Source organism: Colletotrichum navitas (genome assembly GCF_030913465.1).
Source record: "Colletotrichum navitas strain CBS 125086 chromosome Unknown LY79scaffold_106, whole genome shotgun sequence".
NCBI lineage: Eukaryota > Fungi > Ascomycota > Sordariomycetes > Glomerellales > Glomerellaceae > Colletotrichum > Colletotrichum navitas.
In genome coordinates this window covers 1-16,134 of record NW_026850652.1, presented here as the reverse complement: position 1 = coordinate 16,134, position 16,134 = coordinate 1, and the positions used below count along the sequence as shown (strand labels likewise).

The following is a 16,134-nucleotide window of genomic DNA, read 5'->3' as shown; positions in this document are numbered from 1 at the left end:
TACCGCCACCAGCATTTCATGTCCCAGTTTTCATTCAGTGTTGGATACTCTGGTACCCATAGGTTATTACAGAGCCGTCGTGTTAGTTTTCCGAGAATAGACTTTCCAGTTGAAGGTGATGTGCGATCGAAGTCTACTAAGCTCCGCCGTTACTTGTACCGACCGGGCTCGGCTCACCGTGAGATGAGGAGTAACAAAGAACTGCGGATACTCGGTCCCGGCGCCGGGATCGGCCTGTATTGCGGCGACATGCCCTCGTCAAGCGCCTCTGAAATATTGCGGCCACACGCGAGCGCCAAATAGAGCGAGTTGCTTCTGCTCGACGGCGAAGATTTGCACCGACTCTTGTGTGCATGCTTGCTCCTTGTGTACGTGTGACCTTTCTGAGGAACGAGTAAAGGTCGGTCAGTTCTGTAGCGCTCGATTCCTGGTATCTCTGCCGCACGGCATAGACCCGCCCCGGCCCGTCGGCACTTAGCCCGACGTCGCCTTGGCGGTTCTTTTCCATGGATCCAATTCCACTTCACCTCTTCAACCATCTTGTCGGCAACTCTCTGGCTTGCAACCATTTGTTTTGTGGCCAACAGCGTCGAGTCTCGCAGGCCTCGCTTGTCAATACACCCAACCGTCTTCATTGTCCGTGGTTATTTCGGCTCTCTACCTGGACGCCGCATACGTTTTCTTGGAACAGTTGAGACCCAGTGAGACGCGCAAAACGCACACCTGCGGGCCCTCCTGCCATGTCCTCGGGGCGCACAGAAGATGTGCCGGTGCTGCAGCGCTCCGACGAGGACGCGGATGCCGAGCGCGAAGATTACGATGACGGCTACTCGGACGACGACGATGATGACGCGGACGAGGACACGCCCATGCTGAACAAGGCGGACGGGACCCTGGTGGCCGACGTCGGGATCGCCAACGCGCCGCTCTCCAGTTCCACACTTATGCCGCCGCTGCCCGTCAAGCCGGACAAGCCCAAGCCGGTGGCGTGGCGCGACCTGCCGAAGAAGCAGCAGTTGATGGTCATCACGCTGACGAGGCTGAGTGAGCCTCTGGTGCAGACGTCTCTGCAGGTTCGTAGCAATGTCCCACGGCTCGTCCGCACCTTCCATGAGGCCCATCCGTTCAACTGTCAAGAATGAGCAACCCACTGACACATGACGCCCCAGTCCTACATGTTCTACCAGCTCAAGTGGTTCGACCCCAGCCTCCCGGACTCGGTCATCTCGAGCCAGGCCGGCATCCTCCACGCCTCCTTCACGGCGGCGCAGTTCATCACCGCCATGGTTTGGGGCCGCCTAGCCGACTCAAAGCGCTTCGGCCGCAAGACGGTCCTCATGATCGGCCTGCTGGGCACCTGCTTCTCGTGCGTCGGCTTCGGCTTCTCGCAGTCATTTGCGCAGGCTCTCGTGTTCCGGTGCATCGGCGGCGCGACGAACGGCAATGTCGGCGTTCTTAGGACAATGTACGTCGTTTTCTTTTTTTTCTTCTTCTTCTTTTTGGTTGTCCCAGAGTGGCTAACACCGCCTGACAGGATCAGCGAGATCGTCCGGGAAAAGAAGTTCCAGGCCCGCGCCTTCATCCTCCTACCGATGACGTTCAACATCGGCGTCATCATTGGCCCCATCCTCGGCGGCATCCTCTCGGACCCGGCGGGCAGCTACCCCTCCCTCTTCGGCGACGTGGAATTTTTCAAGAAGTACCCCTACGCCACGCCCAATCTCCTCAGCGCCGTCTTCCTCTCCTGCGCCGCGCTGTCTGTCTGGCTGTGCCTCGAAGAGACGCACGAGGCGCTGCGCGAGGAGGGGCCGGACCTGGGCTCCCGCGTGGGTGCGCGCATCTCCTTTCTCGTCCGGCGGTTCCTCGGGCGCGCGCGCGGCCGCCGCCTCCACGGCAACACCAGCGACGACGCGGCGCGCACGCCGCTGCTGCATTCCAGCTCTGCGAGCGCCACCGACGTCGACGTCGAGATGCCGCACGAGGCCGCGCCGAAGCAGAAGCCCCGCCCGCGGTACCGCCACCGCCTGCCCTTCCGCCGCATCTTCACCCGCAACGTCGTCATGACCTTCGCCGCGCACTTCCTGCTTTCCTTCCACGTTGGCACCTTCAACGCCCTCTGGTTCGTCTTCCTGTCGACCCCGACCTCCGCCGCGCCGCCTCATCTGCCCTTCCGCTTCTCCGGCGGCCTCGGCATGCCGCCGCAGTCCGTCGGCATGGCTATGGCGATCCTCGGCGTTATCGGCATCAACCTGCAGCTCTTCGTGTACCCGCGCCTCTCGGCGCGCCTGGGAACCGTCCGCGCATGGCGGCTCTTCCTCTACTTCTTCCCGCTGACGTACTTCCTCGTGCCCTACCTCGCCATCGTGCCGACCACGGACGCGGCGCCGCCGCCGGGTCCCAAGGGCGGCCCCGCCATCTGGCTCGCCATCGTCGGGGTCCTGCTGCTCCAAGTGCTGGGCCGGACGTTCGCGCTCCCGGGACAGACGATTCTCATCAACAACTGCACGCCGCACCCGAGCGTGCTGGGGACAGTGCACGGTATGGGCCAGAGCGTGAGCAGCGCGGCGCGGACGGTCGGGCCGGTGCTGTGCGGGTATCTATACGGGCAGGGACTCGCCAACGGCGTCGTCGGCGCCGTGTGGTGGGGGCTGTCGGGCGTGGCGGTGCTGGGCGTCCTTGCGAGCTGGGCCGTGTGGGAGGGGGACGGGCACGAGATCTGGATGGATGGCGACGAGGTCGCTGCCGAGGATGACTAGGAGAGTGCGGTAGTGGGTAACCCGAAGAGAGGGGGGAGAGGGGTGATCATGCATGTACAGGGGTCTTTTATGGCATGGCATGGCACGGCGGGCGCTTTTCATGGATAGACGGCAACATGTGGTGCTGCTACGACGATCATGGTTGGTTATCTGCTTTTTCTGGCCTTTTCTTTTGTTTATATACAAGCCATAACTGATGCCCAGCTGGGGGGCATATCGTATATGATGTTGTTTCCCCCACAGGCTGACTTCGCTGTGCTTTACGTATCTGATGAAATCAATATGACGCGGGTAGTCACGAGGTGGATATGATCTCCTGTGGTGGTTGATTCACTTGCAAGCATTGCTGTTCCAGAGGCGCCCCTCTCTTAGACACGCTTCACGACGACGATGTCCAGGTCTGCGCCGCCCACCTGCACATCGAGGGCGATGTCTTCCCCGGCCGACAAGACCCGTGACACCGCTAGCTCCCCACCGACGAAGACGTCCCACGGGCCGGGCTCCAGGCGCTTGACGACCGGGCGGATGGCCTTGGCGCCGCCGTCCCACGTCCGGACGGTGAGCACCAGCAGCCCGCTTGCCGGGTCCCAGTCGCCGCGCGGGAAGTCGACGCCGTCGCCCAGCGTGACGCCGTCGACGTACGGCCGAGACGCGACGGCCTCCGCCGTCCACGGCCGCTCCCACACGATCCGCTGCCCGTCCTCCACGTTCAGCCGCGCGTACCCGATCGCGGCGTTGCCGGAGAAGGGGTCCATGTGCGTCCACTCGAGCTCGCCGTCGAACCGCTGGTCGTTGCGGGGGTAGTACAGCCCCCGCGTTCCCACGTAGGACCAAGGTTCTCGTCGGCGTACTCGAGCAGCCCCTTCAGCGCGGCGTCTTTGCCCGTCTCCGAGAGCCACTGGGCGACGTACCCGAACGTGGGCTTGGTGTACGGGAAGCCCTTCTTCCCCTCGGCGGGATCGGCCCGCATGGCTTCTTTCACGTTCCGGCGCGCCGTCTCGAGCGTCGCGCGGGAAGTCGGGGACGCCCCGTGCTCCTTGACGAGCTTCCTGAACTCGGCCGCGACCGAGGGCTGGTTCAGCCGCACCTCCCCCCCGGTGTTGGTGACGTAGCCCAGAGACTGCTCGTCGAAATGGGACCGCACGAACGCGCTGTTCCAGGCGTTCATGAAGGCGCACCCCCAAGCCGTGAAGGCGGGGTCTCTGGCAGGGAGGGTCACGTTCTGCCTGACCATCCAGAAATCCGGGAGTAGGCCATCCGGCCCGACCAGCCCCTTCTCGTCCCAGGCTGCCCTATACTTCTCCAGGACCCCTCGATTACGCATGTGCCTCGACGCGCATCCCTGAGCCGCACCCCAATGAGCTAGGACCACGTGTCAGCTCGCCACCTCGGGCGCGTCTCTGTCCCGGGTTGGGGAAAAGACTTACGGGGAACTGGTTGCAGACGACAAACACGCAGTTCGGCTCGCAGCAGGACCCGACCCAGCCGTTGCCCTCCATCTCCCGCAGTATCGCGTCCTGTAGCGTCTGCGCGCTGTACGAGAAGGTCTCGGGCCCCATGCCGAAGAAAAGGGGGTCCCAGACGAACTGCAGCGCGCCGGGCGCCTCGAACTCGTCGTCGTCGAACAGCATCGCGTAGAGCGAGACCATCATCAGCAGGTGGCCGCTGTACATGATGTTCTCCCGGGCGACGGGGTCGGCCCACGGCGTCCGCAGCTCCTTCAGGTCCGGGTCGGTGGCGGTGCCGGCCATGCTGGTGTTGAACCAGTAGGCCCAGACGGTGCGCAGGAGCATCTTGCGGATCGCCCGGCGCACCAGCGGCTTGTAGACGCCCCGCAGCGCCGGCTGGCGGTGATAGTGCGCCAGCCCCGCGGCGTACGCCATCGTCGCGAGCTGGTAGCGGTAGGCGTCCAGGAACTCCTGCAGCGGCTCCTGCGACCCCATGAGGTGCCAGTCGTTGTCGGGCTGGGAAACGAGGTTGTGGAAGTGTCGGAGGTGGCCCGCCTGCTCCCGTGAGAGTTTCGGGTACTTTGACAGGTCCGGCTGCCGCGGGCGCTCTGTTCCGTTATCCATGGTCGCGGTCGGTGCCATGGCTTGTGCTTTATCTCGGAGGGAGGGGGGGGGGGGGAAAGCTCTGAGATGGGACGATGGGACCTCTTCTTGCCAGTCTCCTCGGAACTTCCAAAAGCTGACATGTTCGGATCATTTCAAAGAAAAGCTTTCTGCGCCGTTCGTTATAAGGATCCGAGAGCCGTGACTGCGTGCTAAGGGTTCCAACTAGAGACTAGCGCTAGGGTTGTCCAGCACACGGGTAACGTGCTCTCCCGGAGCTACGTTGGATGAGACGGACATCAGTTGCTGACCACCCACCGGGGCAGTGGGCCACCATTGCCCGGGAGCCGACCATTGCGCTTACAGTTTCCTCTCGGGTGGAAGCAGGACACGCGGCGCTGACGATGGCAATGGCGGTGCGACTAACTACACTCAGGGTCTGGGCTTTACAGTTTGTGCCCGCACGGCTCGGTCGTCAACTAAGACGTGGGCGGGCAGAGAACACCAGAAATCGTCAGGTTTCCCATATCTACGAGGGACTTCTACATACACTGTGCCAATCGCTGCCAGCGATACCCAACGGCGTCGCATCGTAGGATCAAAGGATGACAGCGCTGACAGGACAAATAGTTTGCTCGGTCATTTCATGTACACTTCGGTCGTGAAAGGATGCGATGACGCTTCGGTTCAACCCCGACAAACCGACTCGGTTTTACCGTTGCTCTCCTTACGGTCATTACGGAGCCCGACGCAATACCTCGAGGGAGAAGCCCGCCCATCTTGCCTCGGCATTTCATAAACTTTTTTGGGCACAATTGTGGAGGCACTCCGTCTTGTGCTCAGGGTCCAAGGCACTCCGCCGTTCTTGCGTGATTTCTCAAGAGCTCATTCTCTTGTCTGTCACTCAGCTGGGCCTTGAGGATCCCAGAGAGGCAGTATAGAGAAACCGCCAACTGAGAGGATATGATTACTGCTGTAGAGACTATATGATGACCATGTAAGCGCCATTAGTAAGGGTACTGTAGTACAGCACATATTCACATTGAGCTGTTTTGTAGACACAAAAGTGGTGTGACCGTGTGGCAGACAGCCCGTAGAGCAATCCTCTAACTGTGTTACTCTCTTCGTGTACCTTAGGAGCGACCGTCTTGCAGACCTACCCAAGTCATAGAGCAATCATTTCATATGCAAAAGATGGGTTCAAGGAGCCCTGAACCTGTGCCGAAGCTCCGATTCCTGGTTTGAATCGTCAACCCCTGCAGAAGTAAACGATTGTGGAGCATCACTGATACGATTCATACGAAGTCATCGACCTATTTCGAACTCTTCTCAAACACCGCAAATCTTCTCAAACCCCGCGGAACCCGAGTTCGATTGTGCATGGAATGAACAGAGAGGGGAAAGGAGACTCGTTCGCCTTTGGTCAGCATAGAATATACGTACGTACCCATGCTGCGTTTGGGGTGCCGATGCGCGCTTTCACCCACTGTTTCTTTTTCCTTTCTTTTCTTTCTTTCTCTTTTCCTTTCTTTTTTTCTCTCTCTTTCATTGTGTAAGCGGAAAATCGGCAGTCACACCCGATGGCTAGCAACTGATATTCTTTCCATAAGCAACTTACAGATTTGGGTTCGGCAAAGTGGACTGTAAACACGGTATATATCTGTCTGGCCGGAATGGATGCTATACCGAGAGCACTTGTGTACTATGAACAGGCTCAAGTTGCAAGCTTGGCCAACTGAGCTACTGCCGAAGAGGGTTTGTTACAGTTGTCTGAATGAAGTTCCGGTGTTGCTATTTTAGGCTGCCAGAGTCCGCCCGTATGCCGGCGAATGTCTCGGCATTGAGTAGGTACCAGTTACGCTTTTCAGCCAAATCATGCAAATCATATCAAGACAGCAGTTGCGGGAACCAGTATGCATATGCCCTCGACACGAAACATTTGGGGTGCGTGGCTGCGTCTGATCGAACATAGATAGGCGAAGGCTAAAGACAGATACTTTGAATAAAGGAATACGAGAGTTTGCTGTATGCTTTGATCGGAACGAATGTCATATCCCGTCTGAAGTGGAGACAGGCACTCCAACGGAGATTTTCCCGCCTCTACAAGCTACACCAGACATGCCAGGAAAGGCTCATCTTACCTGAATGAGTGAGGCCCTGCGGTCCCCGTGCGGCAATTAAAAGGTGTTTCTCAAGCCGCGTTCTCCGAAAGACGACTGCGTTACAGATGGATCCTAGCAAGCGCAATGCTGGCAAAGGGGAACGGTTCACCGGAGGCCATCCCAAGACACACACTGTGAAAACCGATCCGTGCATGGCCTCTGCAAAAAGAAAAGAAGGAAAAAAAAGCAAAGTAAAAAAGCACAGAGCGTGATCCATGATAGCAGCAATTGCTGGACAGACGGCGGGCCTCACTTCGTGGGGTTTCGTCAACAACACTTCGGGTCCTCTCATTGTTGCGTCAGAAGTCGAGGCTGTCTACGGAGCTGCACTAGTGAGGATGCGTGCGGCTCACTTCTGCCCCACCATTGCCAAGGCCCCCCCGTCCCCTGAACCTGGGGTTTGGGGGGAATAACCTGTGACCAAACACTATGACATGCGCGCGAGAGGACAGGGGTATTCCGAATGAGGGGGAGGTGGGGGAGGGGGAGGGGCAGGGGCAGGAGCCTCGTAGGTCGTTGGTCGGGGGACCGGAGTGGTTTCCGTCGAGCACAAACACCCGTGGAGGCCCGCTGTGGGTGCGAGTAAAGAAAATCAACCTTAATATCCCCTGGGGGCCTAGCCTGTGTGCCCGTCTCTTTTGATAGACGAGCATGTGCGCGCTGGAATGAACCCTGTTGCTTAGCCGGCGGAACTGTCTACACGCGCATCCGTAGCATCTCCTCGATGAAGCGATAAGGTTCCGGCACTCCTGGCATATTCCTGGTTCTCACTGGCCTGCTAGAAGCAGCCGGTTCCAAATGGCACAGTTGACGATGGAAGAGGATAGCTCTAGATATGATCTTGCCCCCCAGCCACAAACATACGACTCCTAACCAATTCACATTCGTAAGTGGCCCTGAATCCAACCCTAAGCCTAAGCCAACCACTGGTCCCTAATCAGCATCTATCCTGACCGACCCTACGTAAACGTAACAGTTTGTTTGACGATTTTTCAGAGAGTTTCTATAGGTATCAATAGAGAGAAAAGATGATGCCAATGAGGAAAGAGTGTGGCAGCGCGTGTAATTGTACGAGAGATGAGGGAAGGGGGGGCCGGCATGTGGGTGGGCGGGTAGTAGAAGCCGTAGGAGGGACAGGGTATTCCAGCCTTTTAGGATTTGTGTTTGAAGCGACGTACTCTTTCGCTCCAGGCACTGCGTGAATAACTCCTGCTGCGCCTGGTAGCATCTCAATGCGTTGGCATACTTTCAGATGCAAACCACAAGCCAGGTATTATTATATTTCCTTTGCCAAACATGTTTTCGTGATAGTGACTCCGACTACCCCGTTCCCAAAAAAAACACCCATCTCAGACCTGGGGCCGTGTGTAAAGAATGTCGCACCAGAGACGGCTAACGAGAAGCACCAGTGTGCGCCTTTTCAACTCCACCCAGCTGTGACTGACTGTGCCAGTCGGTTCTGTGCCAGTTTCTAACTGGACGATGTATCCGTGATCAGTTAATGTGGCAACGCGTACTCCTTTGACCTTTCCGTTCCCAATTTGCGCCCCCCCCCCCCCCCCCCTTCTTCCCCCCACCCCCATCGGATTTTCCTGCTCACCTTTTCTTCCGGCCTCGGACGGTTTTATCACCTCAAAGCTGGATCCCTGTGGCGTGATACGGAGTAGATTCGAAGTCAAAGAACCCACTCTCGAACCCAGTCAGATACATTTCCGCCTTGCTGTGCGCGTCGTACGCCCGCCGGTCAATGTAACACTCGTCGCCCCCGACCATGGAGTGCTGGCCGTCCGTCTCTGCGTTTCCGCCGCGAGGCGAGGCGGATATCCTGGCGCCGGACTGCACTAGGTTCTGCGCCGCGCCGGCTATGTACTCTTCGATGAAGGAGCACCCGCACCCGCTGTGCTGGAGGACCATGTGCTTCAGCAGCAGGATCTCCCCGCGCAGCATCTCGGCCTCGGACTTCAGGCTCCTATTGATGCCTCCCATGACGGCCTCCTGCGTCTGAAGCTGGCTGATGCCCTTCTGTGTCTTCTGCCGGCACTTGTGGGCGGCCTCGCGGTTGCGCGCGCGGACCCTGTTCCTCTTGTCGTCGTCGTCGCTGCCACCGCCGCCGCCGCCGCCGCCAACCTTGCTGCTCGAGTCGTCGTCCTCGCTTGCCGAAGTTGTCGAGGCGCGCTGACGCTTGGTCTTCTTGGCCGTTTTCGCGGGCGTCTGCGCAGCCCTGGCGCGTTGGCTGGTCTCCGAAAGCCTCGGGCGACCCCTGCGGCGCTTTGACGTCTCCGGCGAGTCTGCTGGCTGGACAGGTCGCGTTTCCCCTGCCGAATGGACGAATTGAGGGGCTACGAGCGACAGCATGGAGCTTGTCGGCGATGATAGAGAATCAGAAGGGTTACCGGATGATGAGCCTTGCCATGACTGAGAACTATGCGTCGAGATCGACGACTGGGGGTCCGCTGTGCGCCATGAGAATACAGGGGTTAAGGTCAAAGCCGAAGGCGCTGCGGCCCGGTTTCCCAATAGCTGCTGGAAGGGCGACTGATGCTGCTGGAAGGGTGACTGTTGCTGCTCGAAAGGAGTCCAGGCAGGCTGATGGTGATGTTGTTGTTGTTGTAGAGCGCTCGCCTCTATAAAGTCGGTAAAGGGGTTAGGAGTATTTCGAAGGGATGCTTTGGCTCTGTTACCTACTTGGGTGAGTCGAGCTCACGCCATCACCGGCTGAGAAGTGCATGGCTACTGGGACTCCCTAGCGAAGGGAACGTACGGGTAGTTGTCATATAAGAAAGCTCCGTGGGGTTCCCCGGGCCGCCTGGTCGGCTAAGTTGGACTCCGGGAACAGCTTGACGGGTTTGCAAGTGTCAAAAAAGGTAGACCGTCTCCAAGATCCCTACTGAGTGTATGGTGAAATCAGATATCCGACTCTGAGAGACGGGACGATTGGGTGCGGGAGGACTCTGGTTGGAATATCGTTGACCACAGGTGATAAATGACGAACCAAGATCCATTTATATAATGTTAATAGAGCCGCAATGCAGACCCTTGCATGTAACGCTTTCAAAAGTGGTGCATACATTTCGAAATGGAAAGTAACAAAAAAGATAGCAAGACTGCGAGCGCTTAGACAAACCCCCCACCCTGGTCTTGCTTCTGGGACTAGCCAGGCCAGCCTGGTATGAGTGCAGCACGATACGGCAGAGCAGCGGTAGATGGAGGATTTGAGCCGCCTTACGTTAAGCCCGTACTAATCCCTAGAATGGCCGGGCTGGGGAGTTGTTGGTCAGTGGTGAACTGTACCGAGGACCATGGCAGGGTCTACCTGAGCGTAGAGGCACCGTAATGCGAAGCGTCTCGTGGAAGATGGCTGGCTGCCGGGTTTGGCTTAAAAGCCGGCAGCATACGGGCCTTGTACAGTATGCCGGACGAAGAGGCAGCAAGGTGTTTACAATCCAATGCCGCATAGTGACGTGATAATACCGCCTACCTGGCTGCGTCGGCCGTGGATCAAGGGTGCCGGAAGTAAGTTCCAGCCCGGGCACGATGAAAGATAATTGGACAGTTTCCCGGAACTCATTTCCACTCTGAACGATTGGATGTCAGGCGCCGACAGCCTTCCCACTTGTCAATTCGTGTTTCTGCCCATCTATGCGTGCTTCGTCCTTTGGAAGTGGCTAGAGCCCGCACTGTGGCTAACCGGCCATGTTGTCTTGAGAGTGGAAGCTGTAGTCAGCTGTCCTAGTGTGGTCTGTCACCCATTTTATCATTTCACTGCTACGACCTCTCACGGACAGCTGGGCCTCATTTTTGCCGAGGGCGGAGGAAACCGGTGAAGTTGGGCAGTCACTGGAAGCCGTTCAACTCATCGAAAGACTCAAGAAAACGGACACTGGAAGGGAGCATGCGGATCCCACCAAAACCGACCGGTTTCAGCACCACTAAAAGAAAAGAAGAAAAGACGAAAGCGGTCGGTTTGGGAACCCGTATGGGCCGTATGAGGACGACCAAAGGACGGGGCTTAGTTGCAATTGATGGGGATTTGCGCCCTGTCGGTTGATATCGTTCCAAGTAAGTAGTTAAGAACTCACCCACCTAGGTAGGGTCCAAGCGTTTGTGCCTGCCGGGTAGGTACACCGGCAGAGAGAGAGGATTTGCTCGTTTCGGCAGCATCATCCTTACGAATTGGGCTATCACGTAGGGTTAGCGTCCCATCCTTGACCGGGATGTCTCGCAGAGTTGATAAACTCTGTTTCAGTGCCCTGTTACCGGGGGACGTTCCCATCACTTCTTGACCAAACGGTAGGATTGCTTCACGTGGTGGCACACCCCCGCGGAGAATGATTAAATGCGTGTGATTTGCGTCACAATCCGTTCCGTATTCACAACCCCACCACATCGCACCATTGTGGCAGGTTTTGTTTGCCATCGCACTGCAGCCAATGAATAAGTACCATTGGCTTCTCCCTCGTTCTTCTCGGGCTGCTCGGGACTTCCCCAGTCCTTACCATTGCCATCCCCTACAGCCCCAGCTTCGTGGGCAGGGCCCGTGGGCATTATGCTGTTATGCTCCCCCCCTGGGCCACCTTGTGCAAAGCCATTTCCTGGTGACTGTGGGCCCCTGAGCCTGGACACCCTTGGACGGAATGCGCTCCGATGCATCTTTCAAATTTTCGATATACCGAACTAGAATTCCATTGCCTATCAGCGCACAGATCGCCCGTCGGCCTCGCACTTTTGCTCGCGCTCCTTTCCCACCTGTCATCGGAAGCAGCCCAAGCTTGGGCCAGCTTCGGCCCTCGGCCCTCGGCCCCCCCACCATCACCGTCGCCTCTACAGACTCGCAGCAGGCCGAGGCCAAAGTCATATCATTATCGTTGGCCTGGCCTGGCCTGGCCTGGCTTGAATATGCTTATGACCAATCAGGACTCCCACCGATAATAATCCGACCTAATCAAGTTGCACCGGCTACGTTGTGGAGTGGGGTAGGTAGGTGTATAGCATAGCAGACGTGCTGCGTACGTAGTGTGCCTATGGCATTCTTAATTTGCATCATGACCTTAGCTCCTCTTGACAAGATTCCTTCAGAAACGAGCTTCTTCTCTCCAAGGGAATCCGGGACGACAGATCGCCAAGCACGGCAAGCAGAGTACTCTATCTTCTTCTCTGATATAGTAGTAACCCGCCAGGGCTTTACTTTGTGCTCTTCTATTATTAAACTTGGCTGGGTGGACACCTAGCATGTCACGGCCTCGAGTCAGTCATCGCTTTCAATGTCATTCGATAATAACGACCTCAAGCATCCCCTTCCGCGACCTCTGCCGAATAATGCCGATGGACTCCCCATGGACGGCGAGAGCGGCGAGCCCAAGGGACCCAAGAGACGGCGTCCATACATTTTCAAAGTTTGCGATTCCTGCCAGGAAAAGAAAATGCCGTGCGTTGACTCTCCTTATCTAGAGGTTTGCCCTTTTTTTTGTTTTCTTTTTTACTTTATTTTCTTCTTCCCGTGAGAAATACCCTTCTCTATGTACCTCGCCTAGCGCATACCATCGGGCGCCTTTTGCTAATACATGCTGGTAGTCTTCCTTTCACAGTGCGATGGACAGCCAACCTGCTCTCAATGCTTTCCTCAAGGAATCAAGTGCGAGTATCGAATGATATCCGACAGGATTTGGAAGAAAGTCCCCGTCGGCACTCAGCTTATAGACAAAGAAGAAGCAGACAGCAATACAGAAGCAGCCGACTTGATCAGCATGTTGAAAAATGTGTCGGATGGAGGGGATTTCAAGGCACTTTGACTTCTTAGGAACGGCAGGGATCCCTCAGAGCTCACCTCTGCTCTGGGTGGTTGTGGCATCGCGCTGTCCTGGACTTCGCTTGACAGGACGGATTTGCCACCCGAACAATCTTCTCTGGAGTTTGAGCTGATGATGAAACACCCCATTGCGTATCCGATTAGGTCTTTGATTCAGCCGTCAAACATGGGTCCCGAGCTTCTTTCACAGTCAAGCAGAACTAACAAGAATGTCGTCAACCCCCCAAATATGTGAGTTCTCTGCTTTCCTCGAATCACATGCTTAGATGGACATGCCCTTGATCTTCGTACGTTGACTCAGCAGCCTCTATTGTAACAATGCTATTCCAGTTGCCGCTGACCGGCAGTTGATCTGGAAACTAACTAGCACTTGTCGTGTATCTCTCTTAGGATAGTTCATGAGAATCATCCTCAACCTTACCCATCTTCCTTTAGTGTACAACAGCAGCTTGGTTGCATGGGCTAAGGTACCTCACGCATCTCTGGGGTTTCAAGGCCTTCGAAATCGTTCAACAAGAGATTTCTTAGTGTTGACATTTCTGAATGGGCAAATTTGACCATCAGTAACGAATTGAAATCCAAGTGCACTAACTCTACTTCGAAATAGAGCATCCGTTGATGCCCTTGTTTGATGTGGACTTCTTCTTGGAAGCACTCCTTAGAAACAGCCAGTTTTGTTCCTGCCTTCTCATCAATGCTCTATCCGCCTGGGCGTGTGTAAATAATAGCGCATAAGCCATCTTGCTGTGCGCTTAGCCTCGCCATGCGATAGCTGAGATATGACACGGTTAAACCGGAAACCGTCATTGTCGGCTACGCTGTCTACGAGGAATCGAAGCAGCTATGTGCAAAGGACAAAGAGACTACAAATACCACCATTTGCACCATGACTTCTCTGCTGTACATTCTGTCACCTCGTTTTCCTTCGGAGGCCGGGCGGAGCGCGAACAATATCTCGGTGAAATGCCAGTTATGGTCGAGATATTTGAACTCTTCGGCATCAATTCGATTGAGCCTCGGGACATGATCGACAATGATCCGGTCTGGCAGCTTGTCACAGCTCAGATGGCTTGGGATATCTTCAATTGCCCGACGGACGTAAACCGAACGCGAGAGCATATATTAGTTTCATTCAATGTTGAACTTCTTTCACCTACTCTGCCAGGAAGTCTCCATGTCATCTTAGTAGACCGTGGTCACAGTTGGTTAGCCATATGTCCTACGGCTTGAGGCAACTTAGCTTACAACCTCAACAAAAATTCCTCTCCATGCAACTCCACCAGCGCATAATCCAGCATCCTTCACGGTTTCCCATACCGGGTTCCAACTTCTTTCTCGGCCTAACGCGGGAGTTGGCCAGAGGCGACGGTTGTGCACACCACACGCTTGTATTGAAGTAGGTAAGGTGTTTGAGGGATCATTCGGATCGTGTTTGACTAACATTTATCAGAATATATTACCACTTGGCTGTTCTTGACCTTGTGCGGCCATCCACCCGACAGAGTGGTAGCGCTACAATGCCACTTCGACCCTTTGCCTCAGACAAGGCAACTCCAATGCCGCGCACGCGGCCGCTATATACCAGCTCAAGATTGTCCCCCACTACCGGAAAACATACCCAGAACCACTGTTTTCTTTCTTCTGCGCTTCTATTTCCGTCTCTTTCTGACGTACTACCCGACGCCCTACAGCGGGTACTGTTTGGTCGGAGAGACTGCACAAAGCCCCCTTTCCATGGCCATGACGAAGGGCGTCATGGAGGTCCGTGAGGCGGTTGTGATAATTAAGGACCTCGAGATGCGAGGCAAGCACCGCCGCGGTCCCGATCAGAAGGCGGTATCGTTGGTAGTGGCTTTGGGTCTGGTTGTGGCAGATCCATCAAAAGCATATGTAGAGACGCTTAATCAAAGGTTTTGGCAAATTCAGATTCATGAGAGCGAACATATTGGCGAGAGAGATGGGTAGACCAACTAACAATCACCACGCTAGAGGCTGCCGTAAACTAAGCGTATTTACTCAAAAGAGGTAGGAAATGTCGCAAGAACGCCGTCAGTCACTATGTCCGGTTCTTAGCGCCTCCCGCTTCATCAATATATAAATTAATGTGGAAAATGCAACACTTTGTAATTGGCGACTGTCGAAAACCTCAATATTTATCCATCTACGCGAGGGCTTCTTGTACCGATTAGACTCACTTCGTGAGGCGGAACCCAATATCACAAAGTCTTCCCTGCTTTCTGCCAACATCATAAGATGATTACGGATTGAGCCCTGGTTTCATCGATACTGGGGAGTAGTATTTCACTGACACTGAGGAAATAGGCGCTGGTCTGAGATTTTATATCCAACGTCCACAGCTTTCACCCCAGTGGTATGCTTTAGTGGACCGACGGCGATGCTGACGGCCCAGAAAAGTATGTGGGGTGACAAGCCGTTCCACAATGCACCGTAAAGCACTGACTCATGGGTATAATTGATCGCTCAAAGTTCTAGCGAAGGGCCTAATAATGCTTTTCAGAACAGATGCAAGTAAAGCAGCATCAAATGTTGAATGGCCTTGAAGAGCATGATATCAGGAAACTGGTATGAGGAAGGGTTGTGATAATGCCAGGGTGGAGTCAATGGCAAGCTCGAATCATGTTCCCCAGCACGTTGGACTTGGTCCGAAGACCATTGCCAGTGTTTCCACCACTTGTGCGACCTGAAGATCGACAAGGCTTTATGCAATATATGTAGTTCCACGCCAAGTACGATTGCCCCCCAAGTCATCTAGACGACGGCGGCGGACTCTCTAGTGTGATTGCATTGGCACTTACGAGGAGAACCCGTCTTATAGAACATAACATGCAAAAATCACAGAGGCAAGATAAAATTGAACCCTGATGACGCATTGTTCACAGCAACTAAGTTTGGCATAACATAGTTGCTATGATATGACTGGCTGGCTCTTACGGAGGTACGCCCGAGACGAGAGCATTTCTCCCATTGGCATATATAACTTTTTATCCACTATTTACTATTAAGGTGACGTTGGTTGAACAGGGCAATAGCAAGTATATATTTAAAGAAGCCACATCCACGTCTTGTTTTTTATTGCAACGTCACGTTTTGTAGATAGCAATATGGTATTTCTTTAGCAATTTGAATATCAGCTATGGCTGCTTATCCTAATTATCGAGAGATCCAACCGGCGTTTCAACCACCACATGATCTTACTGCACCCCGTCCAAGCCCTCAAACTTCTTCGTAAACAACCTTTGACACTTCAAACCAAAGCCAGTCTACTATTGCACGACCAAGAAGACGCAATGCCACCGCAGCTTGCGAAAGCTGCAGGAAGCGCAAGACCAAGGTATGAA

At 55.2% G+C, this 16,134-nt stretch overlaps 5 protein-coding genes across 5 annotated transcripts; 2 read left to right on the top strand and 3 right to left on the bottom strand.

The window, feature by feature from the left end:
• Positions 1–32: 32 nt before the first annotated feature.
• On the bottom strand, positions 33–896 carry LY79DRAFT_44083 (uncharacterized protein). The gene has a single exon (XM_060553174.1). It carries the CDS (start codon positions 633–635, stop codon positions 174–176), a length of 462 nt encoding a protein of 153 aa, XP_060408449.1. The 5' UTR covers positions 636–896; the 3' UTR covers positions 33–173.
• LY79DRAFT_594361 (major facilitator superfamily transporter) lies at positions 741–2,756 on the top strand (the record flags this gene model as incomplete). Its single annotated transcript, XM_060561676.1, has 3 exons — positions 741–1,073; positions 1,170–1,465; positions 1,535–2,756. The coding sequence occupies 3 exons, from the start codon at positions 741–743 to the stop codon at positions 2,754–2,756; spliced, it is 1,851 nt and encodes a 616-aa protein (XP_060408448.1).
• Positions 2,757–3,124: 368 nt separating this feature from the next.
• Positions 3,125–4,892, bottom strand: LY79DRAFT_707471 (uncharacterized protein; the record flags this gene model as incomplete). Its single annotated transcript, XM_060565050.1, has 3 exons — positions 4,184–4,892; positions 3,668–4,098; positions 3,125–3,632 (listed from the first exon to the last, which is right to left on the bottom strand). Exons 1-3 carry the CDS (start codon positions 4,844–4,846, stop codon positions 3,125–3,127), a joined length of 1,602 nt encoding a protein of 533 aa, XP_060408447.1. The 5' UTR covers positions 4,847–4,892.
• Positions 4,893–8,548: 3,656 nt separating this feature from the next.
• On the bottom strand, positions 8,549–9,093 carry LY79DRAFT_569880 (uncharacterized protein). The gene has a single exon (XM_060559101.1). It carries the CDS (start codon positions 8,953–8,955, stop codon positions 8,602–8,604), a length of 354 nt encoding a protein of 117 aa, XP_060408446.1. The 5' UTR covers positions 8,956–9,093; the 3' UTR covers positions 8,549–8,601.
• A 4,955-nt stretch (positions 9,094–14,048) lies between these two features.
• LY79DRAFT_677603 (uncharacterized protein) lies at positions 14,049–14,740 on the top strand (the record flags this gene model as incomplete). Its single annotated transcript, XM_060564487.1, has 2 exons — positions 14,049–14,175; positions 14,226–14,740. Coding segments are annotated over 2 exons (642 nt in total), but the record flags the coding sequence as incomplete, so codon positions are not given.
• Positions 14,741–16,134: the final 1,394 nt, after the last annotated feature.

Excerpts from the sequence above, each read along its gene's own strand:
- LY79DRAFT_569880 (XM_060559101.1), bottom strand. The coding sequence starts at position 8,955 with ATGGGAGGCATCAATAGGAGCCTGAAGTCCGAGGCCGAGATGCTGCGC.
- LY79DRAFT_44083 (XM_060553174.1), bottom strand. The coding sequence starts at position 635 with ATGAAGACGGTTGGGTGTATTGACAAGCGAGGCCTGCGAGACTCGACG.